This window comes from Cnephaeus nilssonii, assembly GCF_951640355.1.
Source record: "Cnephaeus nilssonii genome assembly, chromosome: 7".
In the NCBI taxonomy this organism is placed as follows: Eukaryota; Metazoa; Chordata; class Mammalia; order Chiroptera; family Vespertilionidae; genus Cnephaeus; species Cnephaeus nilssonii.
In genome coordinates, this window is record NC_137078.1 from 72,517,907 (window position 1) to 72,529,943 (window position 12,037).

The 12,037-nt window shown below is 43.1% G+C and overlaps 2 protein-coding genes across 3 annotated transcripts in view; both read right to left on the reverse strand.

Annotated features, from left to right (window-relative positions):
- Window positions 1-12,037, reverse strand: part of USP24 (ubiquitin specific peptidase 24) — a 143,613-nt gene that overhangs the window by 56,605 nt on the left and 74,971 nt on the right. For both annotated transcript variants that reach the window (XM_079776309.1, XM_079776308.1), the window contains exons 22-28: window positions 11,346-11,486; window positions 11,120-11,173; window positions 9,791-9,906; window positions 2,594-2,660; window positions 2,352-2,462; window positions 1,117-1,215; window positions 853-1,026 (exon numbers count right to left, since the gene is read on the reverse strand). In XM_079776309.1, the coding sequence (XP_079632435.1) occupies window positions 853-1,026; window positions 1,117-1,215; window positions 2,352-2,462; window positions 2,594-2,660; window positions 9,791-9,906; window positions 11,120-11,173; window positions 11,346-11,486 (762 nt within the window). The remainder of the gene's footprint in view (window positions 1-852; window positions 1,027-1,116; window positions 1,216-2,351; window positions 2,463-2,593; window positions 2,661-9,790; window positions 9,907-11,119; window positions 11,174-11,345; window positions 11,487-12,037) is intronic.
- RIMS3 (regulating synaptic membrane exocytosis 3) overlaps window positions 295-12,037 on the reverse strand; it is a 273,736-nt gene continuing 261,993 nt past the window's right edge. Inside the window, exon 9 of the transcript XR_013813750.1 lies at window positions 295-307. The gene's annotated coding sequence lies outside the window, so the exon portion shown is untranslated. The remainder of the gene's footprint in view (window positions 308-12,037) is intronic.

The window sequence follows — 12,037 nt, forward strand, 5'->3', positions numbered from 1 at the left end:
TTAGAAGGAATAAGAAACTAGACATCCCAAAAATGTATTTATATAGGTGAAGATTTTTAATAAATTCAGAATAAATATGAAATAGTATAAACATATTAAACTTGAAGATGCTACATACAGTTTCTGTTGCTAATTAACTGACATAATACCATTTCTGAATGAAATTTCTTTCTTAAATTCTTGTTATATATAAGTACTGTCTAGTTACTTCAAAAAATCTACAATACTAATACTAACCCTGAAGGGTCCTTTGACATCATCTATAGCAACATTATGCTAAGTTAAAAGCATACAGTCACACACAGACCTGAAGGCCAAGTGAAGGAAATATTTCAAGGGGAAGTGATCACTTGTACCAACTCTGATGAAAGGTCAAGAAGATGAGGACTGAGAGGCCGAAGTAAGAGATAACCTTGAAAAGAGCATAAAAAGAGGACAGCAAAAGAGTTCAAAGAACTCTTTCAAGAAGCTTTGCTGATCTGGGAAGGAGAGAATAGGGCAGGAACTGGAGGTGAAACTGGGGGAAGAGAGAGCTTTTTTTTAAGATGATAGAAATAACATAGCATGTGTGACTGCTAATGGGAAAATCAATGACTCAATGCATAGGTGGATGAGAGGAGCAGCAGCAGTGGCCAGGCAGAATGATTTAGGACTCAGAAGAGTCTGTGGTCCAGAAGATTGATAAATTGTATATCTTCTCCCAATTGATGCCCAGTGCTTCCCAGGGATATATTTCTGAAGAGTCAGGATTTGTCTGAGAGGAAAGGACACAATCATCCAAATCTATATGGGCTGAAGACAAAAATATATTAAAATCCTGTTTTAAAATAGAAATGACTTATCACTCAATACCTGCTCCATGGCATATGATGAACTAAAAACCCCACTGCTGCTGCTGCTGGAGCTGGTGGAGGAATCTGCGGAGCTCCCGGATGGGGTCCCGCTGCCAGAAGTCTTCACCGTAAGGACCTGTTCATCAGAAAAGCCCAGCTGGTGGAGTAGCTTTTGATCTTTATTTACTGTCAGCTGCAAAAAGAGGTTTCTTAATTACTGAGAGGAAAAGGAAGAGGATAGTATTAGTATCAGGCTAAAGGGCCACAGTTTATTTAAACCTACCAGACTATCATTTGTAAATATCTGTATATTATCCACAGGACAGCACAACTGCTTGGCTATCTTCCACCGGACACTCCCTATGGTTTCATTACTGTGAGCCTGTAAAATAAAATTAAACACTGTTGTAATGCATTTATTCCTTCATTTAAACAACTGTTAGTGAGCATCTACCGTGTACTGGGCACGTTCTAGAAGCCGAGAACAGCAAAAAACCAAAGACACGAATTCCTGCCCTTGCGAGGCTTCCATTCTGCTGTAAGTAGAAGTTCTATTCCCTCCTCCAACCCTCTTCATCACACATGGAATAAAATCTCAAGCCCTTCTTCCCCAGCAGGCCTTCCATTCTTTCTTCCCCTTTCTCACTCATTCCAGCCACCTTGCTTGTCATGAACAAGCCAAGCAAACCCCCATCTCAGGGCCTGTGCACCTGCTGCCCTTTGTTTGGAATGTCCTTCTCCAGAAAACGCTTGTCTGTCACCTCATCCAATTCTATGTTCAGATGCCACAGCCTCAGACATTCCATGCCCATCTCTATAATGTGATTACCTCTACAGTGATCCCACAGCGTTCTGCAATAACCATCACCTCTACCAGCTTATTCTCTTTTATTCTTAACTAGAGGCCCACTGCATGAAATTCGGCACAAAACCGGCAGTCGGACATCCCTCTCACAATCTGGGACTGCTGGCTACTAACCGCTCACCTGCCGGCCTGATTGATTGCCCCTAACTGCTTCTGCCTGCCAGCCTGATCACCCCTAACCGCTCCCCTGCCGGCCTGATTGATGCCTAACTGCTCCCCTGCCAGCCTGATTGCCCCCAACTGCCCTCCCATGCCGGTCTGATCATCCCCAGCTGCCCTCCCCTGCCGGCCCGATCGCCCCCAACTGCCCTCCCCTGCTGACCTGATTGCCCACAACTGCCTTCCCCTGCCGGCCATCTTGTGGTGGCCATCTTGTGACGACATGGGGGCGGCTATCTTGTGATGACGTGAGGGTGTTCACACGAGGGCAACCTAGGCTTTTATTAGTATAGATGATACTCACCAACACCTGATAGTGTATTATGTATTTGCCTATATGTCTGTTTATACCCCATCAGTTCCCTTTCATTTCAGGTCTTTATTCTAAATTTGTTTACCAGCTTTTAGAATAGTCACTCATACATCTTTATCAATAATAGTGTTGTGAAAGTAAGACAATACGAAGATGGCCACAAAGCTTAATGTAAACCTACCTCTACAGTAAAGGTATCTTTGGTAGACTCATAAGTAACATTAAGTGTTAGAAGATGTCCATGAAATGAGGCACCATGAGGTAGAATAGTTCGTAGAACAGAGTAAAAATCCTTGAAAAAGATAGTAAATCAAACAAGTTAGATTCACAGTGCCACTGTTAAACATCTCAAAAATACATACCTAACACACTGAGTCTAATAATGGAATGATTCAGTTGCTTTAGTAAAAAAGAGAGGCTTACCTCTATAGTGATCACATAGCGCTCTGCCAGAAGCAGCAATCTCTCAATGATTACAAGTTTAGTGGATCTACAGATTAAAAAAAAATTTAAACATATTTGAAATGAATTGCTGATTTGAGCTCAATTCCACTCTGTTTCACCAAAACCCCAATCAACAGGTAGCAGTCACTCATCAAAGACTAAAATTTGCAAAGACTAAACTTCCCTTTCACCCTAGGAGGAGGTAACGCAAGCAGGCCACAGCTGCAGCACACAGATGGCATAAGGGAGAAGACTGACCCTCCCCACATTTCCTTTCCTGTTCTTTTCTTTCTTCTTTTTTAAACAGTTGTTCCATAAATAGAGGACCTGGGTCTCTGGGTATCCAGGCCCATTTGTCCATCAATCCACCAAGAATAAAAAATCAGTGAGCTTGACTCTCATTATTTTACAACTAAAATATGCTACATAATTCTGTAAACACATGGAATCAAAGTTCTAAACTGCCTGAAAATTAGAAGACAAATGCAAACCTGGAAGTATTCCACAAATAAAAGTTGCTATTTGGTTTTTTAAAATAATTTTTATTTTCAATTATAGTTGATGTACTATATTGTATTAGTTTCAGATGTACAACCCAGTGATTAGACATTTATATCACTTACAAAGTGATCACCCTTATAAATCTAGTACCCATCCAACTCTACATATTTATTACAATACTAGAGGCCCGATGCATGAAAATTTGTGCAAGAGGCCTTCCTTCCCTTGGCTGCCGGCAACGGCTTCCCTCCGGCACCCGGGACCCGGGCTGCTTCCCTCCTCTGGCTGCCCTCTGGCACCTGGCACCCAGGCTGGCTTCCCTCCGGCCCCGGCTTCATCTGGAAGGATGTCCGGAATGACGTCCGGAAGATGTCTGGTCTAATTAGCATATTACCATTTTATTATTATAGATTAACTCTATTTCCTATGCTTTACTTTATATTCCATGAATATTCTATAACTATCAAATTGCACTTCTTGGTCCCTTCAACCTTTTTACTCATTTCCCTAACCCCCTTCCCATCTGGCAACCATCAAAATGTTCTCTGTATCTATGAGTTTGTTTCTATTCTGCTTGTTCATTTATTGTTTTTCAGATTTCATATATAGGTAAAATCTTATGGTATTGTCTTTCTCTGTCTGACTTATTTCACTCTGCACAATGCCCTCTAGGTTCATCCATGTTGTTGCAGATGGCAAGATTTCATTCTTCTTTTATAGCTGAATAGTATTCCATTATATATACACATCACCTTTTCTTTATCCACTCATCTACTGGTAGATACTTAGGTTACTATTTGTTTGAATTAGGCTAAGAATGAGGAGGAAAGGAAGAATAAACAATTATTCAACTGTGAACATTCTGCATAGTTCAAACTTAAAATATAAGAATTTGTAATCTAAGTGTTTTCAAAGTACTTAAGAAATCAACACATAGGAGACATAACCATCTCTGGGACAAAAAACACACAGCAAGGGAGCATGGAGTTCTAACAGACTCTGAAAATGAGACTTGAGGTCTCCTTTAGTCAGACTTATGACCTCCTTATCATGTGAAATATAGTCGGCCCTCCATATTTATGGGTTTGGCATTGTGGATTCAACCAACTGTGGATCAAAACTACTTGAGAAAACAAAATCCCAGACAGTTCCAAAATGCAAAATTTGAATCTGCCATGAGCTGAACACGACACTGAATCCACACAAATGAAGTGATGTGTAGGCATACCCTGCTGTAGCCTACATGTAAACATAGATTAGTACAAATACTACACCATTTTACATAAAGCACTTGAGCATCCTTGGATTTTGGCGTGTGCACGCGCGCCTGCCCTGGAAGCAACCCCCCTTGAATACCAAGGGATGACTCTAATAGGACTGACTCCAACATCCAGTACTCAACATAGTCACAGTCCCTTCCATAACTTTACTGAAGAGAATGCTACATGTGTTGACAATGAGAGACGAAAAATCCAAATGCCTTTAAATATTTGCTATTCCAGAAAGTCTACTTCAAATAGATATATTTCTAAAACTGAAAAGAGGTACCACCATTTTCTAATACTTAATTAGCAGTATTGAAAATTTTACTCGAAAAGAGTTGGTTAAATACATATTAACAGTTCTGTTAAATACATTTAACAGAGTTCTGAATTCTTTCAGTCTATAAGCAGGCACTGGATTTGATATTCAGATGGAAAATCTTTAGGAAATATCTAAGTGCTATAAGGGCATTGTTGAGTGCACTGTTTTAATTATGCTCAATAATGAATTAATCGCAGGCATCACCATAGCCCACTGAACAGCTGAGAGAACAGATCCTCCCCCTTGAGTTGGAACAATTATGGTCACTAAAAAGTTCTTTCAAAACTGGTAAAATAATATAAAAACAATGTCCTGGTTCAAATGCAACACTGATATTATACATTCTTATTAACTCTGTTTTTAAGGTTTATAATAAAAATATTTAAAAATTATTATGTGGTTTTGCAATGTAGTCAAATATGAAATGATTTACAATAAAAATCATTTAGTAAAATGGAAAAAACCCATACTTACGAACCCCAATAGTTCATAAATGCATTCCTATTCTGGTTTGTCAGACAAATGAATCATTGAGAATCTAGGTCATAGAGATGGACTACAATTTAGAAACATGTAATTAAGAATTCTCAATGCACACTCTTAGTGAAAGTCTATTTGAGAGATACTGCCAAGCAGGTGGGAATGCAAAAGCCATGTTATGTGTTCTTATCATGAGTTCAATATACAATCACTTTCTGCAATTTTAAAAAGAGGTTCTAGAGGGTTGAGTATTATTGGCTGCCTTCATATTAATAAAGCATCACTATACAATACTCATTTTTAAAAAGATAAAAAGTGTGAGCAAGGATATTGCTTTGATTCCATCTATCTTACTAATAAAAGAGAAATATGTAAATTGACCATCACTTTACAACGCCCACAGCCAATCAGGACTGAGTATGCAAATTAACCCAACAAAGATGCCGGTGGCCATGCCCCCCAGCCGCTCCAGGCCTCTGGGCAGCACGCTTCCTCAGGGCCTCCCTGCCACGCTCCACACCTGTCAATCATCCTTGCAGCCTCCCTGTGGCCCAACCCCCAGCCTCAGAGGCAACCCTCTGGTGCCTGAGGTAGCAGCTCCCAGTGTCTGGCGTCTCCCTCTACCCCACCCTTGCCCCGCTGCTCTGGTAAACAAAACCCTAGGGTTGGAGCAGCCCTGCAGGCACGGACGCATGCAGGAGCTCACTCAGTGCAGTTAGTGTGCCCCAGGAGCCCCGGGCCAGCCAAGGGGCAATGGTGGCGGCTGTGGCAGCAGCGGCAGGCGGCTCAGCTTTGTTTTGAATAGATGAAAGAGGCTACCTAAACAGTAACCCAAATTATCAGATCTCCCTCCTCCCTATCTCACCAAATCAAGAGGGGAGGGGCGATGGGCATGGAGGGAGGGCAGGCGTGCAGGAGGTGAAGGGCGGAGGAGGAAGAGGATGAGGAAGGGGGCCAGTTGCATCCCACTTTCCCAATGGGAAAGTGAAACACACTAGCGCACCCAATCTCTCCAGTCCTCCCTGCCTGCCTCGCTCCCCCAACCTCTTCCCCTCCGCACCTCCCTAGGAGTGCCAGCGCTGCATAGAGGAACTCTCCGGAGAAGGAAGGCAAGGAGGAAGCGGCGTCAGAGTGCGCAGGGCTTGCCACCGCCACTGCCACTGCACATGCTACTGGAGAAAGCCCGCCACGTGCCGGCAGCCAGGGGAAGGAAGGCCTATTCTTGCACGAATCTTCATGCATCGGGCTTCTAGTATATATATAAAGAGCCAGGGTCCGTAACATCTAAAACAACTGAATGGACAACTGAACACCGGAGGTCAGTCGTGCAGTCAGTGCTGCAGGCGTGGCAACCCAACACTGAATGCCAAAGAGGCTGTGGATCAGGCCTGGAGAGAGAAGCAGGGTCTGATCCGTAGCCTCCATGGCAGCTGTTGATCAGCGCTTGCCTCTCTTTCTCTCCGGGCCTCGCCAGCAGCAGTGGGGGCTGCTAATCAGCCCCGGCTCTCTGATCAAGCCTGGAGATAGGCCCGGAGACACCTACCAGCATAGAAACTGACCAATCAGAACCAAATCTGGGTGAACTGCGAGGAGCCAATGGCTGCCTAGGAGGCGGAGCTTTTGATGCTGACTGGCATACAAACCGACCAATCAGAACCTAATCTGGGTGAATTGCAAAGGCAGAACCTAAAGTGGGGGCTGAGGAGGGGTTTTAAGGGCAACAGCTGTTTGGTGTAAGGGGTAAGAAAGTGGTTCAATTTTTTAATGACTGGTTTGGCAGTATAGCACATGTGGCTGGCTATAGGGATTATGTATTTTTGTCTGCCAAGTGCATCTCCACCTGCTGAAAAAGGCTTCCCCCTATTCATTTAAGCAATCATATCCTATATAATCTATCTACACTAATAAAAGAGAAACATGCAAATTGACCATACCTTCGCTACGCCCACAGCCAATCAGAGCAAATATGCAAATTAACCCAAACATCCTCCGGACCCAGGCCGCTCCAAGTCTGTAGGCCTGCGCTTAGGTCCTGAGCGGCAGGGGTCCCAGAACGCCCCCTGGCCATTTCGAGCCTATGGGTGCAGGCACCAAGCGGCTGGGGGCGGGGCGGGAACATCCCCACGTCACCATAGTGCCCGCAGCCGCTTGGGAATGCTCCAGCACCAAGTGACGGTTTGGGTCCACGCTCCCAGCCTGGCGCCCACGATGGGGGGCTGGCTGCTGGCCTCTGGGGTGTGTGGAGACCCCGGCAGCCACCGCTGTGTGCAGCCCAGGAGTCCCTGCATGCCCCCCAACCTGGCGCCCATGGTCAGGGCTCATGCAGGAGGCAACCAATCAAAGTGTCCCTCTCACATTGATGTTTCTCTCTGTCTCTCCCTCTTATCTTCCACACTCTCTAAAAATCAATGGGAACATATCCTCAGGTGAGGATAAAAAAAAAAGAAATGCATATCCTATGAAAGACACATCTTGAAAATGCCTGAAGAAAGTTGTCATTTTTTCTTGGTGAAGGGACTGGAGTCCGTGTTGATGAAAACACCTTGGTGGCTGTGGTGACTGGCAGTGGCTGCAGCAGCGGGGTGATGGGGCTGGTGCCTTCCCCTGATCAGCCCAGTTGCCTCCCACAAAGGGAGGCCAGATTGCGGCTTAGGCGGGGAGTGGGCCTAAGCCATCAGTAGGACATCCCCTGGGGGAGTTGGGGGAGACCAGGGTGGCAGAGGAAGGCAGTTGGGGGCGAGATCAGGCAGTATGTGAGAGGGGGCAGGTTGGGCTGAGGGACCTCCCACTCCCAGTGCACGAATTTCATGCACCGGGCCCCTAGTCTATACTAATAAAAGGGTAATATGCTAATTAGATCGGGTCGACCAGCCATCTTCCGGATATCCCACTTCCTTCCAGACAAAGCCATGGTGGTGGGGGCTGAGGCAGAGGCAGTTAGGGACGATCAAGCCAGCAGGGAAGGGCAGCTGGAGGCGAGATCAGGCTGGCAGGGGAGGGCAGTTGGGGGGCGACATCAGGCTGGCAGGGGAGGGCAGTTGGGGGGCAACATCAGACTGGCAGGGGAGGGCAGTTGGGGGACGACATCAGACAGGCAGGGGAGGGCAGTTGGGGGAAACCAGGGTGGCAGAGGAAGGCAGTTGGGGGCGAGATCAGGCCTGCAGGGGAGGGCAGTAGGGGGCACGATCGGGCCTGCAGGGGAGGGCCATTGGGGGCAAGATCAGGCCAGCAAGGGAGGGAAGTTGGGGGCGAGATCAGGACTGCAAGGGAGGGCAGTTGGGGGCGAGATCAGGTCCGCAGGAGAGGGGAGTTAGGGGCGATCAGGCAGGCAGGGGAGAGCAGTTAGGGGCGAGATCATGCCGGCAGGCAGAGGGGTTAGGGGCCATAAGACAGGCTGGCAGGTGAGCGGTTAGGAGCCAGTGGTCCCAGATTGCGAGAGGGATGTTCGACTACTGGCACAGGGATGGGGCCTAAACCGGCAGTCAGACATCCCCCAAGGGGTCCCCAATTGGAGAGGGTGCAGGCTAGGCTGAGGGAACCCCCCCCCCCATGCACCAATTTTGTGCACTGGGCCACTAGTTTCTAAATAAAAACAAAAGGAATATATCCAACTGTAAATAAAAATACATACACACATACATAAAGTCATTCCAGGAATTAAGAGAGACTGTATGAGTACCCATCACTAGAGAGCAGCAGAGTGAGATGCAGAGACCTTCTATGAGCACCTGCCAAAGTTTCCTGGGAATCATTGATTTGGTGTTGCTTACCAGTAATGGAAGACTCATAAAGGCTCACAAAAATGTTCTAGTTGCTTCAATCTCATGTTTCTAAATATTTATCTATTCTACTTACTATATCAAAAAACTGAAACAAATACTGAATTAAGATGTCACTGATTGAAATCGCTAAACACAGCAATGCGATTAAGAGACAATGTCAGTTCCATTTTAACACAAATATTTGGAGATGAAGTTCCCATAAAAAATTATTAAAAAAATAATTTTAAGTAAATAGTATTTTAACTATGAATATATTATAATGTACACTTCTAATTAATCATCATCTTCCACTTCATTTTGCTTATGCTATTAATGCTTTGGATTTGATTATTCAAGGAGAAAATTTGGGGGGTGAGGGCATGTATGGGAGTGGGGTGAGGGGGGCAATGGGAAGATATGTACACATGTAATACCTTAATAAAAAAATGGGAAAAAAAGATGCCTAAGTAAATATTTAAAACTTTAAAAAATTACTCTTCATGTAATTAATGAATTTTTATTACATCATAATAGAGAAATTACTCACTACACAGTTTTAAAAAGTTAAATGAATAAAAAAAAAAAAACAACCCACAAAGAAGCCTTGTCTACTAGGTAGAGGGGTAGGAGCAGTGTAATACTTGGGTGGTTATGATAATGACCTACAAATCTTCAAGAGATACAAATTTTGGGATGTATAAAGGAAAACATAATCTCCCAGGACATGACTATTTGCCAAGTTTTGAAATAAAATGAAGAAATCAACAACTGAGAGATCGCCATAGGAGGGGAAAAATATATCAATTATTTTTTTATTTGTGTATTTGTTGTAACTGCTGCAATCACTTACCTGTATGGAGACTGAACTGATGTTGCTACAGTTGGCATGGCAGTTGCTGTAAGCATTTTTGTTGCTCTGGTCACAGCATGTGTTAGAGTGGGGCCACCAAGTGCTGAACTGGCTGCCTATGAAATAAGAAATAATCATTCTATATCAGGGTTTCTCAACCTCAGATCAATTGGCATTTGGGGCTGGAAACTTCTCTGTTGTGGAAGACTGTCTCAGGCATTGTAGGATATTTAGCAGCATCCCTGACCTCTACCACTAGGACTCCTCAAACTGTGACAACTAAAAAGGTCTCCTGACATTGCCACATGATCTGTGGGAGGCAAAATAATTCCCAGTTGAGAACTACTATTCTCCGTATTTTAATACATGGTACCTCATTTAGAGGTACTTGAATATTTTAAATGGTTTTTTAAAAATATATTTTTATTGATTTCAGAGAAGAAGGGAGAGAGAGATAGAAATATCAATGATGAGAATCATTGATCGGCTGCCTCCTGCTCACCCCCCACAGGGACTGAGCCCCCAACCTGGGCATGTGCCCTGACCAGGAATTGAACCATGACCTCTGGATCATAGGTTGACACTCAACCACTGAGTCACACCGGCAGGGCTAAATGTTTTTTATAATGACCTATCTGGATGCAAGTCATGACTTGGGAAATCCTCCACATATTCTAGCACATACTCATCACCAAAATGTTTAACTTATTAACATTTGAGGGCAGTAGCACTTTATATTTTTGGAATACTCTTTATTAGATATAAAAAACAAGCACAAATTAAGAAAGAAAATGAATGTTTGTTCAATGCTTTAACTATCAAGCTGGAAATAAGGCATTATATGTGAAATGTATTACACAGCAGGCTTCTAAGGGACAAAGACAACCAACAACCCCTACTAGTGAGTTCCATAGCATTTATAATATAAACTAGGTGAAACATGGGAAACACAGAAAAAGAAGCAAGTGCTTGTATAAAATTCCTGAACCAAAAAGTAAAAAGGAGGAAAAGAATCCATTGGAAATGTGGAGTGGAGTAGACCTGAAAACAGAAAACAGGTTCCTATACCCTCAAAGGGAGGTGGGAAAAGCAGGGAAGAGGGTGGTGGAGGGAGAAGAAACAATGTCCTACATACACTTGTATGTGGGGGCATCAAGGCAAAGGCAAACATCTGCTCCCTGTATTACAATATGGTTGGTTCACAGATTCTTCAACAGGATCCAGCCACAAATAGCAACTACATACATGATCTCAAAATATAAAATTATAAAAAGAAAGAAATGGAAAGCATTTATTTAAAAACCAGGTTAAATAAAATTTGCTACTCACTTCTAATCTTGTATAGCAATCAGCAATGAATTTCTTATGCAATGATACAGAATCCTAAAAGTAAGAGGCATATGGAAATTAAACTTAGTCTGGCATTTAGCTGTAATCATTAAGGATAAATGTCAAAATAAAGAAGTCAATTTTTAGGCATGCTAACTTATAAATAAAAATATATACAATCTTTTGCCCTTTTGTGTTTGACTACCTTCTTTCTGTAGATACCCACCTTCTTTAACCTAGGATTTAGATTAATGTAACTATAGTTTATGATTAACTGAATAGCTTCATTTGCAATTTCTTCATCAGGTGATTCCATGGCTATTTTCCAAATGAAATCCATTCCTATCAGTTCCAGTTTTTCTACATACTGTTCAAAAGAAAAAAAACAGTACACCAAGGTCACAAAATGACAATTATTTTCTGTTACATTGTAAGTTCACACCTCTTTAGTTCAATATGAATTAAGGCTGTAAAAACCTAACTATATGAGAACACTACTGTACCAATATGGACCTTGAAACAAAAGACAACTAACTACAGAAACACTGGGCCATGCCCAAGGGAACCAGAATAGATGTGAAGAAGATTTTTTCCACATACACCTATACCCATACTAGACATCTACCCAATTGAATTACTGATGCAGAACTAGCAAAGCGTGAGATGGGTGCCATCCTCAGGAGCTTTTCTTCAGAAGAAAATGAAGTCAAGCTGGTAGTTTATACTCCTTGGAGCTCAATTCGCTCTTCCCAAGGGCTTAAAAGGCCTTGTAAAAATTCTTACCATCCAGGAAACCAGATCATGAAACAGTCTTAGAAAAGAGAGTTATTTTTTGCCTTTCTTTTTTTAAAGGTGCACATATATATAAACAGCTGTATACATTCTACTGATCATTTTCCTGCTTCATTGTCTGCTCCT